General features: G+C 37.1%; 1 protein-coding gene across 2 annotated transcripts; it reads right to left on the bottom strand.

Annotated features, from left to right (window-relative positions):
• Positions 1 to 356: 356 nt before the first annotated feature.
• Positions 357 to 9,641, bottom strand: LOC113718829 (uncharacterized). Of its 2 annotated transcripts, XM_027243749.2 has the most exons (4): positions 7,915 to 9,641; positions 7,638 to 7,688; positions 7,426 to 7,498; positions 357 to 822 (listed from the first exon to the last, which is right to left on the bottom strand). In XM_027243749.2, the coding sequence occupies exons 1-4, from the start codon at positions 9,018 to 9,020 to the stop codon at positions 667 to 669; spliced, it is 1,386 nt and encodes a 461-aa protein (XP_027099550.2). In that variant the 5' UTR covers positions 9,021 to 9,641; the 3' UTR covers positions 357 to 666. The 2 variants fall into 2 exon arrangements, with proteins under 2 accessions (XP_027099550.2, XP_071928577.1); XM_072072476.1 differs by lacking the exon at positions 7,638 to 7,688.
• Positions 9,642 to 15,468: the final 5,827 nt, after the last annotated feature.

Genomic DNA, 15,468 nt, shown 5'->3' with positions numbered 1-15,468 from the left:
ATACATACACGCATACACATAATTAAGTATAATCAGGAGCCCAAAAAAGGGCAGCATATATATATATGTATGTATATATGGTCAACGAGAAAAATAGAAGGATGAGCCAAATAGAAAACCTAAATCAAAGGAGCGACAATGCTGTTTTGGCAATAATTAAATATGTTTCGTTTAAGATCAGTCCCGATACATACATACACGCATACACATAATTAAGTATAATCAGGAGCCCAAAAAAGGGCAGCATATATATAAATATATATGTATATATATATATATGTATGTATATATGGTCAACGAGAAAAATAGAAGGATGAGCCAAATAGAAAACCTAAATCAAAGGATCGACAATGCTGTTTTGGCAATAATTAAATATGTTTCGTTTATGATCAGTCGCGATACATACATACACGCATACACATAATTAAGTATAATCAGGAGCCCAAAAAAGGGCAGCATATATATATATGTATGTATATATGGTCAACGAGAAAAATAGAAGGATGAGCCAAATAGAAAACCTAAATCAAAGGATCGACAATGCTGTTTTGGCAATAATTAAATAATGAAAATGAAAATTGAGTTTTTTTTTTGGGGGGGGGGGGGGGGGGGGGAAGGGGGGGAGGTGAAGAGTAAATAAATGGTTGTAAAAATTAAGGTTATTAATTAAGCGCTTCTGCCATAATGTAACACCATTAGGTGATCAGTGGGTGAGGAGTCTGGAAGCAGGGTAACGACGTCGCTTGGACTCCATATGCTGTCTCTTACATGCTGCAACGTTAAGAAAGGAAGAACTTGTTGGCCTCTGCATCTGATCTCTACCTGAATTTGCAGCAGCAGATTATTCACAAACTGTTAGTAACTATCATCGAAAGACACGTACAATTACAGTTAGTACCGCGACCATTAATCACAGTGTTCTGATTCCATAAAATTGATTTTTTTTTTTTTTTAATAAAAAAAATGTAATGTTGCTACCATGAAATGACATAGAAATAAGATCAGGAATGGGGAGCTTTTTCCTCTCTTTTTTTTTTTCTTTAATTTTTTTTTATTTTTCTGGTTCATATATAAGTATATCATTATTATGGATGGTGGTGTGTATTGGTGTTGAAGTCATGCTTTGTTAGGAGCTTACGTCTTCATATATAAGTTTATCCATAGGAGCTTACTGTACTTTAGAATTTGGTCCTACCCACACCCGCAGCCGGTGCCCGACTACCCTTTGTCTTTCCTCCTCCCTTCCCTCAAAGGCCAACAGAAGAAGGTAGAGAGAGAGAGAGAGGCTGGTACTACTACTACGGATGGATGGATGGATGGATGGAAAAGAAAATGAAAGAAAATTCAGCAGACGGCCGGCCGGCCGCCCATGACTCAACTATTGGGTTTGGTTTGGGTTCACGATGGAAATTTCGCCCTTCCGTAATCATTCCATCTTGTAAAAGGACCCCACCACAGACTTTACTTCGAAGCCAAAAAATCATCATACCCTCTCAGACTTTTATTTATTTATATTTTTAGCACAACACAAACCATCTTACATATGTAATTACGAAACACAAACTGCATGCTGACACAACAATAATAATAATACTACAGTACTATAAAATAAAAGCTGCATTTGCATTATCAGCACTTAATTAATTACACGACAAGTCAAGTGCGTGGATGTGGATCAATCAGATCAGATCAGATCAGAAGAAGAAGAAGAATTAAAGAGGATGATGAGAAGGTGACGACCCCAAAAAGTACGCCGTGAATTCGGCACTGCCTTTCCAGTTTCTACTACTGCCATATCTTTGCTTTGCTTTTATATACTATAATAGTTTTCAAATACATCGCATGATTCCTCCATGCACGTCGCTTTCGCATCAAACAAACCCTAACCCATTGGCCATTTCATTTGTGTGTGGTGTGTATGTATGCATGTACATATATATATATATATATATATATATATATATATATTCCCATCAATATCCTGACGCAGGACTCAGACTAATAAATAATAATACCCTTCTTCTTCGCCATCCTTTTTCTTAATCAACAATGAAATATTCGCTTCCGTTTAAAGTTTTGCTCTTTACATATATATATGTTTACTTTAATGCTCTGCATAATACATTCCTTTCACACTGATGATTATCATTAGTAGTATTATTATTTTCTGCACCTGTCTGCCCATTTATTCATACGACACCAAGAATGTTTTCTCTTTCAGTAGTAGCCAGCCTGGGAGCGATATGAAATGACTCTCTCCGGAAAAACAATTGATGACTCATTCATTGCTTTCCCCCGACGTAAAATTACTACTGTGGGATTCGTCTTTATTTAAAGGGTCTTTGGTTGGTTTTGGAAGAGACTCGGATGATGGCGACGGTTGTGGTGTTTGTTTGTGATTTCATGCAAGTGCACCACTAGTTAGGGATTTGACGGGCCCTTTTTTTTCTTTTCTTTCTTTTTCTAAATCTAAATAAAAAAAAGGCACAATCCCATTGAGTGAAAAAAAAAAAAATGGTTGATTAACGCCCTACCCTACAATAATACTACTGTTAGTATTAGCTAGCTTTCGAAAAGAGCTGAGCTGAAGCAAGCGAAAGCATGACGATACCAATCCAGCCGTGACCTAATACTACTGGCATATATATATATATATAAGTATGATATAACAACAACGCATGCAGATGCAGATGCAGATGCAGATTGAGATTGGAGTTGAGAAAAGGACAGGGTCCACGTGTTAATACTGTGGCCCTCGGGGTTATGATTTCTTTTCATGGGACATATCATTTCTTTTCTTTTGATGAGTTTATTCCATCAACTTTTTTGTTCTGCTATCATGTTACGACTTAACTTAACAGCAATCAAGTGTCAACTGTACAGGCCTTAGATAATTATTGATGATGTTTTTACATCTTAAAAAAAAGTCAACACATCTATGAACAAAAAGGGATCATGCATGCCCACTTCCATCTAGTAGGACCTCTTTTAATTTCCCCCCATCGATCATTGCCCAAACTATGAATTCCTTGTTCTTGCGTGCGTGGTAACAAGTTCATGTTAGTGTACGTAAGTAGCTAGGGTGTATGTGTGTGCCTGTATATATATATATATATGTATAGCATAGGAAAACTACTACTCCTTGAAGAAGGAATCGGTATGTGTGAGAAGATATACTTCATCTACTATAAATATATATACGCAGAGAATACCACCACCTGGTGGCTGGTGCTGGTGCAAAATGCAAATGCTGCTGAGTTCTAAACAAGTACCAGTAATATACACTTTCCGAGAATTTGTTTATCTGACATCTAGCTACAAACCTATTTATGACCGCATGCAATGCAATCATTGGTCGAGGTCGGGAGATAGAGAGCTAGCTGGCATTCTAGGAAACATATTATTATTAATGATCAATCCAATGTTTTGTTGAGAGACTCAAGTCAACTATATATGCCGCTACATGCCGTGCCAAACATACTACTGACCGGGCACTGGGCAGAGCAGGACAGAAACAAGAAGCTCTACCTTCACCATATATATATAGTTCACCTTCATGCCCCGGGGATTAATGTTGACCATCATAATTACTTCACTTCAAAATACTAAATAATTCTGCATGCTCTTATGCCCATGACAAGAGAATGTTCGTGAGCGTCATCCAAACTAAAGAGATCCTTTATTTTACACTGCAGTCGGCTGTCAATCACATTATTTAATTATGAGCCCTCCATGGCCTATATATTTGATGCTGTACGTGTGTGCCTGCTACTACATATTTATGTGTACATATACATATGTTGTCTAGCTTCGTAGGACTATATATCCTTTGGTTTGTATGTTTTTTTTAGTATAATTTATTATGGTTCCACGGTATATATCACTCTTGGTTGTTTGTTGCAAAGAACTTAGAGGGTTTGTTTACAAGAGCAGAAGGAAGAATGTTATTATATTACACTAAAAAAAAAAAAAAAAGCCTGTCTTAATCGCATCTCCTTGCTTCATGGCATGAAATGCAAAGAAGCAAGCAATACAGGGTAGTATAATTTACGTATGCATCCAAATCACGGTACAGAGTTGACCCCCAATAGCGGATGTTATAATTAAGAATCAATCTGTTTTGAAATAAATAAAAAGGGAATGTGTTAGGTCATACATGGATCCCAACAAGCTTCGACGACTCTTCTTCTTTTTAATTTTTGCTGCCGGTATATATATTATATAGTATAGTTGAGGTTCAATTACTTTATTGCAGAAAATTCTGGCCTGTTTTAGGTAAGACAACAACACATCAGGTTTTATTCAAGGATGCTATAATTCATGATTAATAATTCATGCCCCTCCAAGGATAATATTTCAGTTGCTTGTATCGAAATTTATTCGCCGGCGAACATGCTGCTGCAAACGTTGACGTACGTATCCTTTTTACGCACTGATAATTAATTAAGGAGGATTCGTTTTATTCTGTGACAATTAATATGTAGTTTCTTCTGCCGCTAAGCTTCATTCCCTCACGTCAGACTTTGATAACTTTTTTAATTAAGTTCTCCTGTAGCTTGTTCGCTACAATTATCTTTCTGTACATGCATGCAGGTTCTCTTATAAAGTCTTCAGTTTTGTAGGATACCTAAGATTAATTAGGTCTACAAGAAAGAATCTCTTGAAAGAGAGGACACCAACACCAGAAACTCTTCTTCTACGACTTAATAATTGGCAAAAGTGGAACTTACTTTTTAGCTTCACATACAACTTCCAGGATACGGTGGAATCAGTGAGCCTCTTTGCATGTCTCCATTAATGTAAAGTACATTTCCTAATGAAATACAATGGCATTATCCAAGCCATCTTTGATTTTTTTTTTTTTATATATAGATATATATAAAAAAAAAAACCACTAAAGATCCAACGGAGTTATTTTTGAAAGAAAAAGGATCCGTTTATATATCCTCCAAAAAGAAAAATCTCTTAATACTAGCTAGCTAGAAGTATGCTCTTCTAAAGATGTATAGTGGAAAAAAGATTTTATTATTTTCAAGCTTAACATCTCCTCATAAATTATTGGCTGCTAACATCTTAAAAGATCTAGAACACTGATCTTCAGCCATATTACTAATGCCATACTTTAACAATTACTAATAAAAATTTGAAAGATCATTTAAAAGTTTTGAAAGATCTAATTAAGAAGTTCTTCGCCAAATTGATTTGGTTAAATATTTGGGATATGACCATGCGCCAGCATTATATCATGGAAACAACATTCCATCTAACTATATGGTTATTCTACTATTGGAAACAACTGATTCAAAATTTTTCCAATTCAATAGTCCATTACTTACCTTAACCATTTGCACGCCAATACCCATATATATATATATATATATATATATATATATATATATATACCTTAAGCATTGACTATGAAAGATTAGACTTATGAACATGTAAATGCATGGTGCTGCGTACAAGGCATGGAGATTCTCCACCAATTATATATCTTTTTCATTTTAAAACTATGGTGATTAATCCCTTCTGGTCCTTGTTTGCAGTTTGAACACTTTCTAAAAAATCTTCTAAGATTCAAGTCAGTCCAGCTTTTGCAGTAGCACTGCTAATTTGGAAAATAGGATGAAGTATTGCAGCCACGGTAAATTTTTATATAGGATCTTGTTCAACAAAAATGAAAAACAAAGTTCTAGCAAGAAAACATCTTGGGTACGTACCTTTCTTCACACGGTTTATCATATGCATACATGATAATTCTGTAACTTGTGGCAGTTATGTAGTAGCAAAGCAAGGTAATACATGTTTTACAAACCATTGAACTGAATTATGGCAATCTACATTAGTAATGCAGAAGGAGTATTGTTCCCGAGGTTTAAAAAGAAAAACCGTTGCCCAACTTAAACCTTCCAGATTTATGAGAAGTATGGAAACTTTTTAATGCAGATGATAGTAGTATCTTTTGCTGGTAACTAAGCAATAACCAGTTTAGAGGTTAATGCTCAAACATTAGGATGGAGAGCAAGAAGTTTTTTTTTTTTTTTTTTTGTGGTCAAATTTCAAAGAAAAAAAAATTGAAAAGCAGTGGGTATAGCATATATGAAGGACGTCATGTAAGATTACATACTTTAATTAACTACCAACTTAGCTTTTATTTTTAAATGCCGTTGTACTAGAAGTGATTGAGAATAATGAGTAATTTAGATCAAGTCATCGCTTATATATATATATATATATATATATATATATATATATATATATATTTTTTAAAAAAAAATTCACAAAGAATTTTTTTTTTTTTTTTGAATAGCAAGAATTTATAGCTGGCAAATTGCTGCCATACTTGTTGTTGGCACTAATTTATTTACAATGTATATTTGGTTACGTAAATACGTAAATATGCACATTAGTTTAATTTTTAATACAAAGGTAGGGTAGGACTGAGGAATGGAAGCAATAGTGAGAGAAATAGTAATGAGATGATTGACGAAGGAATTACGCCAACAGCCACAATACATTGAAAAGTTACTTTCACATAACAAGCAACGTCGACCGGGGATGAAGCAAACAAAGCAAAGCCAACTACAACGACGACCACAACAACAACAACAAGAACAATGAGATCAAGGCTGACCGTTCCAATATTTTTTACGTTTGGGGTTGATGAGGTGATACGTTGTTTTCTCCTAGTCCTAGTATACATTTCTTCACTTGAGCCCTACACTTGAATTACCTGCTGCTGCTGCTATATACATACATACATATATATATGTATGTATGTAAGATGAGCTTATCGATAACTAACTACAAGCAGCATGATTTCATTACTACTGCGAGACCGTGCTCAGGAAAAATATATATATAGGAAATCCTGATCCATGAACTTAATTTCTCTATGGTATTAGACAAACAGTACTTTAGTTCGTCGGCGACCTTGCAAAAGTAGATATGCTAAGAGCTTAAGCAAATACTACAAAACTAGACGATTGGCTACGTACCTAGAAATCAACTTGCCACCTAATTCTGATGTTATCTTCAAGTCAAGTCATAAATATAACTGAGAAAAACCCTCGACCTCTGCCGTTTCTGTCATTCTCTAACACCAACCATGACTACTGGCCTCGGAACATATTCACTAATTTACTAGTTCCAACTTCGAACGCGAAATAGCCCATCTCTCGTTTTTTTCTTTCAATATAATATATATATATATATATTTTTGGGACGTGACTCTTTTCTTTTATGATGATGGAGGAATATGGGTGAGTAGATTTGTTGTGCTCAATTGCATACTAAAAGTAGATAGGACTTAGGAGTTAGTGTTGATGGAAATGCGACCATAATTTACTCTACTAAGCAATTAATCCCAAGTTATAGAATGAGAAACGGCAATTTGAATGAGCTAGCTGTCAAATGCATACATACCTCTGATTCACTTTCGAGCTTGAGCTTATTTACCAGGTACTTGATTACTAACCGAATCGTCATTCCTCCATCCCTGAGCACAGGAATATGGAAATCAGACATCAATTCGACCAAGAATAGAAGCACGAAAAAGAATTATTACCACGTACTTGAATTGGTACAAACTAAATCCCAAAAAAAAAAAAAGCAAAGTACAGAAATGAGTGGATTACTTGATTCTCAAAAAGCTCTTGGATATCTGGGGAAGGAACGGTTCCTTTGCTCTGCGCGGGAAACATAAAGGCAAAAATCCATCACTTGTGGTGATGGTGCAAGTAACCCCCAAAACAAAAAAAAAACAAAAAAAAAAAGAAGGGATGGAGGGACAAACAAGAATATGACAAATTAAGCACAGCAAGTTAGGAGGAGTATAACCAATTTATGATTAAAGATCTCGTCCTTTTGGGCACATGGTTAATATAATTTGTAGTACTAGTGCTTGGTACTTACTGATTTTGTTGAGCTTGCAGCATAAACCAAATCCCAGAATGTGGTCTCCGAGGAGGATCGACGACTCTGAAATCAATGCCAGCTGGCCTAGCTGTAGCTGCACCTATGCCGGCATGAAGGTGAAAGGGTCGGGGAAAATAAGGACCCGGGGGTTGCACTACTAACGAAGGTGAAGATGAAGAACAGGTGTGAAGAGTAGTTGATGAAACTACTCTAGAATTAGCCGGCCAGTTAGTAATTTCTTGATGTGGAGGGGAACTTGACGACGTTAATGAAATAGTTCCTCCTCGCCCCGGATGTTGTAGAAACAAAGGCGATGGTGTATTTATCAAGTAATTTGCAGTAAGCGGCGGCCTAGGAGGAGGAGGAGCTCGAAATTCAGCAGGCCCCCCAATATGAAACATAGAATTGAAAGGGGCGATGTATGATCTTAGTTGCTGTGGTGAAGTACTAGCAGTACTCATACTACTGCCTGCAGGAGGTAGTAGATCGAGCTCGACCATTCCCCCTCTTCCTCCTGGAGAGCTTCTTAGATGTCCTAGTGATAGCACCTGAGGCTGAGGACGACCATCGTCCTCATCTTCTTCTCCTTGTTGCTGCTGCAGTTGTTGTTTATTACCGGTGTCATCACGATCGTCGCTGTCATTACGAGGGGTTGCAGCCGTGAGGCCACCAATGCTCAATCGAAGCCATCCTTGATCATGATCATCATCCCCCCTGTCGTCCTGATCTCGAGGAGCATCCTTCAACGAATTACTGGAGCCAGCAGCTTGATTCACAGTGCTCTGATCAGTTCTAATTGATTCATCTGGCTGCTGTTCCGCCATAAATATTTGTCGACTAACTAATACTGGATCAGAAGATGATCCTAATGACAATAAGCAAGGAGCAGGTCCACTAGGAGGCGGAGGAGGAGTACTTTCTTCTGCTTCACTACTACAACCATACCCTTCTTCTAATCGGCTCATAAGACCGTAACTGCCGTCCGAAAAACTACCAATACTAGTACAGCCACCGCCAACATAACCCCCGTAGCAGTGCTTTGTAAAACTACTAGAAAGATTTCGGTGAGGAGGAGCTGCAGCACCAGGAATGGCGGACGTCATGTTGAAAACCCCCCAACAAACCCCACTGATGCTCCCCGGAAGAAATAGTACGAGTAGTAGTTCTGAGGACAAGACCTGACCTTGCAGATATTATTCTTCTTCCTCAACTGCTTATAATACTTAACATCAAAAACGTTAAAAGCCATGGATTAATGAAAGGACATCAAGCTGCTCCCTCAAGTAGTACTCTTCTTTATATTGAAAAGAGAGATGATAGCAGGATATTATTGCTGTAAAAAGAGACATGTTTTGAAGTTATGGAATCGGAATGAGCAAAGATACAGCAGATACCCATTGACCAGATGATACAATGATGTTTCATCTGTTGTTTTTATCATGCTACTAATAGACAAATCGGTAGAGAAGCAGTGATAGTAATAGTAGGGATAGATCAGGAGTACTATAATAGAATTTGCAAATCTCACTTTCCATTAATATTGTTTGTTTTGGAAGCTTGTGAAGCTGAGGGAATGAAATAGTTGCAGAGGTTAGATTGAAAGACAAACATATATGGTGGTCAGTCATTTAATCATGTTGGATCACACACACATATATATATATATATATACACACACACACACAGACACATACAGGGAATATATCTCGAAGTTGAATGATGAGAATATGTTTTTGACTTTATCAAGACGAAAAAACATTTTCCACTTTATTTTTACATATGGAGCCATGGAGGCCTTCCAGCCAACGACTTTAGGGCGGTTCCAAGAACACCAAAATTACCCTAAAAGTTCTCTCTTTTTCCGGATATCACAAAAAGGTCCCTTTTCACCTTTGCTGCTAGACGTCTCATGCCTACCTAAAAACTAAAACTCAGCTTTTAATGTTTCCAAACGGTGGTCAATTGATGGATCATGCATTCACGGTTTAGAAATTGGACTCGCTGATTGGTTTCCACGTAATTTTGCCCTTTATACAAATTATTACGACATTTAAATTGACCAAGTTAAGTTTCCCTTGGAAAAAGCACATCATTTTGACCTGGTGGACATCTTCTCCATCTCTGTCGATTTACTGCTGCTTTGGGAAAAATAAAGAAAGATGTCCCTTATAGGTAGAAGTAGTTCGCATTTCTTGATGAGCTTAAATTAATCCTTAGTTAATTTTGGGGACAATATACCACTTTGCAGTTTTTATTCAACAATTCAAATTCACATGACACACCCCTAACTAATTCATGTTTCTGGTTTGCACCCCAAACTCTAACTTTTGGGTGCATTTAATGTATCCCCCAATTTGGTTTTGATTTGAATGCGCAATAGGTACAAATAGATCTTTACTTGATATTTAATGAACCTCACCACTTACAAATTTATGATGAAATTAATTTTTTTTTTTAATCCTCGTATTTCTATAGGCACCTCTCCAAAAGAAAACTGAGGAACCTAAAACCTTATCCATGTTAGTTTTCTCTAAATTTTGGAGAAAATGTGTGTCTTCAAATTACGAAGTTTTCAAAAATAGGTCAAAGCAAACAATCAAATGTACTTCTTTAAATTGATGGGGAAGACAGTGTCTGCATGTGTTTGGATAGGAGTTTATTTGAATGATTTATTTGAGATAATTACTGTAACTTTTTTTTGTGATGTGATATGTGTGCGATAAAAAGACGATGGGATGACAAAAAGGTGATTGAAATTTGTGAAACAAATTATTTTATCTCAATCCAAACAAACTCACTAGTGTAAAATAAACATTTCCTCTCGCCAATGATCATCCATCTGGAAGGTATATATGTACGCATCGCTGGCTGGTATTATTGTGGAGTAGGGGATATGATCAATTAGTTTTGCACGATGGTATATTTTTGCGAGACTGATGATTAGTAACGAAAAGGTCACTTCCAGTTCTAGTTACAATGTGTGCAGGGCACTAATTGTAAGTAATGAATATATATTGCCCAAATGGGGTATCGCGGCATGATGACAGTTCTTACTACTAATTAACCTGTCATCGTGACATTAAAAAACCGCAAGCAGCAAGCCCCCGCACAGTCCTACGTAATTAATGCTAGGATTATTATTAATTAGTACTAAAACAATTGTTTGTTTGTTGGTAATAATAAAGAAATGAATGGCATCTAATTCTAAGGTATGTGTGATGATTATGTTTCCCCGCAAACCCATGAAGCGGAACAGAGCGACGTGGTCATGTAAGACGTTCGCTTGCGCCCAAGCATGTGCCTCCCACCTTCCCTGCAACTCTCCTCTGGCTGAATTGTCAAAAACATGAATTTCCTTTCCTTCCTTCCTTCCTTCCTTCCTCTTATTAGTTCTACTTATTTCTTGGCTAAAATTTCAGAGAGCAGTTAAAGGAATCATCAAAACTTACTACGGCAGAACGTCATTCTTTCCAGTGCATAGCATCAGACGTTCTCTCTCTCACCCCCGCTCCCCTCTCTCTAGATTTTTTTTTGAATATATTACTTAAGAGATAGATACAGGAGGATCAATCATCAAAGTCGAGATCATGGCATATCGCTAGAGGAACAAAAGACTTCAGTCAACTGGTGCCTTCTTTGTCTTTTGTTTACGCTAATAAATCGACTCATGTAATTTGGGGAGAGCAAAAATCACGACTTTAGAGAATGCGCACTAAAATGAAGAGATGGATCGATAGGTTGCGAAAAGGTATCTGGGTTTTGGTTTTCATGTCTCTAACTAGGGGCGGCATGAGCTTGGGGATTCAACACTTTGGAACGTTAGAGAAGCTAGCTAAGACACAGGAAGTTGTGACATTTGTCAGGAAAAAAAAAATCGTCTTCAATAATTTTATTTATCATCCACTGAGTAAAATATTTGTGATCAATCCAGTTTGTACATGGAGCAGAACAATTTCCAGTTATAACAACAAACTTTGCGTGACGGACAAAAATTAATTAGTGCCTCGCCCAGGATGTGTACATATATATATATATGTATATTGATGATGTACGTACAGATGGTTGGTTCATTAGCAGCTTCTCAATAGAGCACGAGACAGGGGAAGCGTGGCCTTTGGTCAGGGGACAGTGCATCGATGAGTGCATGGGCATGGAATGATTTAAGCTTGGAATAGTGAAAGCATAAAAAGTGCTCCATCTCCATGTAGCAGTCTTTTGACGGGAATGTTTTTCTACGCAAAAAAGTTCCCCAGCAACCCGCACTACTGATTCCACGTCACCCACCCTATCAATTTATTCCTACTTCCTCCTTCTCTTTCGACTTTCTTTCTTACATATCGGCTTTCCGTTCTTTAATTAGTACTCCAAATTCGCTCACTTGACTTGACTTGACTTTGATAATTAACAACAAATCACTTTCTTTCTCATGTATTGTATTGAGAATGGTATCGGTGTTGAACGATTTGTAAGAATTTTTATAAGTGTTTTATTTTATGCTTGCTGAGGTATATATGCTATGGTCCGATTCGTGTTGATGGTCGGAATCGAACCTACCCAAACATTTATTTACCAAAAAGAAAAAGTAGTACGTGCCATGCTCATAAAATATTGTACATCCCATAATTTTTGGACTTTATTTGTCGATTTGGTAAATCAAGATCTTATAATATTGATTAAGCGTGCGTTTTTTTTTAAAGAAAAAAAAAAGGCTCTCTGAAAAACTTGTCTAGCTAGGAGTGATTATATTATGTATACATGCAAAAAAAAAAATTTTTTTTTTTTTGTTAAAAAGAAAAACTATATAAATGTCATTGGTAACTTAAAATTTAATCCAGTTTGTTCATCAGAGGGGTAAAGTTTTATTATGAAAAAGATACCTGAAAGTGGAGTGGACAGGAAAATACGTAAAAACACGTTGTTGTCTAGTGGAAATCATCTGAAAAATAGGATGAGTGGGGTTTGTGAGCTAGGATGATGACATGTGGGGTGGAATTATAAAACTAGCATCCGGCCAAGGAAAACATCCACCAGCTTGCTTTTTCATGATGAAACCCAAAAAAAAAAAAAAGATCGTATTTGCTACACTATCACGCACGTAATTATAGTGCATGGGGGTGTGGTTTGAATTCGATTGAGAGCACAGCACAGCACGTAGGATTTTATTACACTAGCGTTACATGATGACTTATCATCGACTGCGTGCGGCTCACCGGAAAAAGGAAAGAAAAAAAAAAAAACAAAGAAAGATGAAAACCTCTTATTAGTCAATTCTGAAATGCGAAGCATCCAATTCCATTGAACTTGAAGAAAAGCAGTAGTGTGTTGTTTCTGGACTGGACCTGCCTCTCTCATTTCGGCCGGCCCCAACTCTACAGTTGAAAGCACTCGAGAAATGAAAAGGGACGTGGCTCTTTTATTCTCGTCATCATGCCATCATCAATTCCATCATCATAACTCCTCCCCAACAAATATACTACTAAATCAATTGATCAAGCCAAAGTGCGATCCAATGAAATTTTAATCTCTCTCTCTCTCTCTCTCTCTCTCTCGCTGGGGTACTGATCCATCTAGCTAGCAATAATTTAATTTTACTGCTGTTGTCTCCATGTGTGTGTGTGTGGGGTACAGGAGGCGCAGTAGTAAAAAGAGGGAGGGGGGAAGAAAAGGGAGCCAAGAGATTAGTGGTAATTTTGCATGTGCATGCGGAATGATGAGCAGTAAATAGTAATTGATTGTCAGTCCATGCATGTGAGTTACTGAGGGATCAGGCTTCACGTATCCTATCATATTTCGTGTAGTAGTATAATTTTAGCACAACTGTTAATCTATTTATATTAGTAATTATTTCAAAATTTACACCCTAAGTTCAATTCATGACGTACGGGATGTATTTTCCTTTCAATAGACTCGATCGGTAAAAAAAGAATTAACGATGGCCGGAAATTGTCAGCGTCTCGAGATGAAGGTACTACGTACAACTTAAAAAAAAAAGTCTTAAACTTGGAAAATTGAGGATTTGAGTTCTGCTTGGGCCCGCCCGCTGCTTCCTCCAAATGCTGCCCGCTAATCAGGGTAAGCCAGAATTAAATGATTAAATATCTGTTTATTTTCCATGAAATCTGGAAGAGAGATACATGCAATCAAGGGTAACCGGAGTTAATCAAATTCCATCGTCGGCTATCTCTACAATTAATTAATGCCATCCCAACATGATCATAGTACCCTGGCAAGGAAGGATAATAATAATAACAAATTAACTGGCAATATGTGAGGATATTACTTGAAATAGGAAATTTATTGCCTCAATTAGACGACCCTCAAAAAAAAAAAAAAAAAAAAGGAAAGGAAATTAAGTAAAACTTCAGCACTCCAATTTCAGGCTTCCATTTTGAGTTTTACTAAATAATGCCTGCCCCGGCCCTTAGGGTGACATTTCGGGTTTCGCGTGTCTTCTGAAATGGGAAGGAGGATAAAGAAATTAAGGCCCGTCATGCACCCAACTTTCCATGACTTTGAAACTTCTTGATTCCAACTCGCCGCAATATCTTTCACCAGCTGCAGCTGGATAAAATTTTCTCACTCATTAATATTCTAGTTTTCCAGAGTTCGCATTGACGAATTCTTCTGAGAGACACGCCATTTTGTTACTACAAGGCACTACTGAAATGAAATGACCGTATTTGGTGAAAATCCATCATATTGTCATTGTCCGAGAGGGGACAACAAAAAATATATATATATATATTTTTTATGTTTTGCGTACTTCATTAGAGATGAATGAATAGTGACAGGAATTAGGCAGGGATTAAGAGCTTGACAAGTTGTAAATAAAGAGACGAGACGTCCGTCCATAATATATATAGCTCTCTCCCTCAGAAACACTGGAAAGAATTTAACTTTACGCATGGGACGACATCTAACGTGCTTTCTATAGTTTCTTTTCATGATCTTCTGATGGAGACTAATCTTTGAGAGAAAGGTCGGAATCTGCCGCCTGCTGTGCAGTATTTATAAGTTATAACCGGTGGTGGATGATAAAAATACGAAAGAAGATGCCTTTTGTAGTCCTGTGGGTGCGGGATGTAGTTTTGTCAAAGGCCAATTGGCCATGGCCTCTACCATTACTACATGGTGGATTGTGGGGTGATCATTCCGGAGTTCAAGAAGGAAAAAAAAAAAAGAAGAGAAGTAAACTAGTAAAGGGGGCCAACTTTTCCATGACTGCCCCCTTTTTGTTTTTGGGTTGCGCTTTGCATTTGCATGTTCCCTTTCGAATGCGGGCAAGAAGCCTCTCACGTCCATGGAATATCCCTCCTATTTTTGCCAAATGTATAAATTAAGGCATTTCATTTTCAATTTCACACCAGTGGTTTGTGGGACACTCATTCCGGGAAAAAACGACACCACCTGCACTGCAGTGTAAGTATTATCTCAATTCCCACTCCCGGATCGATTGCTCGGTATTGTTACTCATATGCCTTCCTTAATTACTGGCTTTTCCTAGCTGGAGTACGTACTATATTACCCTTTTTTTTTTTTTTTTTGCGGCGG

Source organism: Coffea arabica, chromosome 11e (genome assembly GCF_036785885.1).
Source record: "Coffea arabica cultivar ET-39 chromosome 11e, Coffea Arabica ET-39 HiFi, whole genome shotgun sequence".
Lineage (NCBI taxonomy): Eukaryota > Viridiplantae > Streptophyta > Magnoliopsida > Gentianales > Rubiaceae > Coffea > Coffea arabica.
This window is presented reverse-complemented; position numbering and strand designations above follow the sequence as displayed.

What these genes read in the sequence shown, in the direction of transcription:
- LOC113718829 (XM_027243749.2), bottom strand. Translation starts at nt 9,020, where the DNA reads ATGACGTCCGCCATTCCTGGTGCTGCAGCTCCTCCTCACCGAAATCTT. An exon ending in AAGAGCTTTTTGAGAATCAA is followed by an intron (nt 7,499 to 7,637) that starts GTAATCCACTCA and finishes TCCTGTGCTCAG; the next exon opens with GGATGGAGGAATGACGATTC. An exon ending in AGCTCGAAAGTGAATCAGAG is followed by an intron (nt 823 to 7,425) that starts GTATGTATGCAT and finishes CTGCAAATTCAG; the next exon opens with GTAGAGATCAGATGCAGAGG.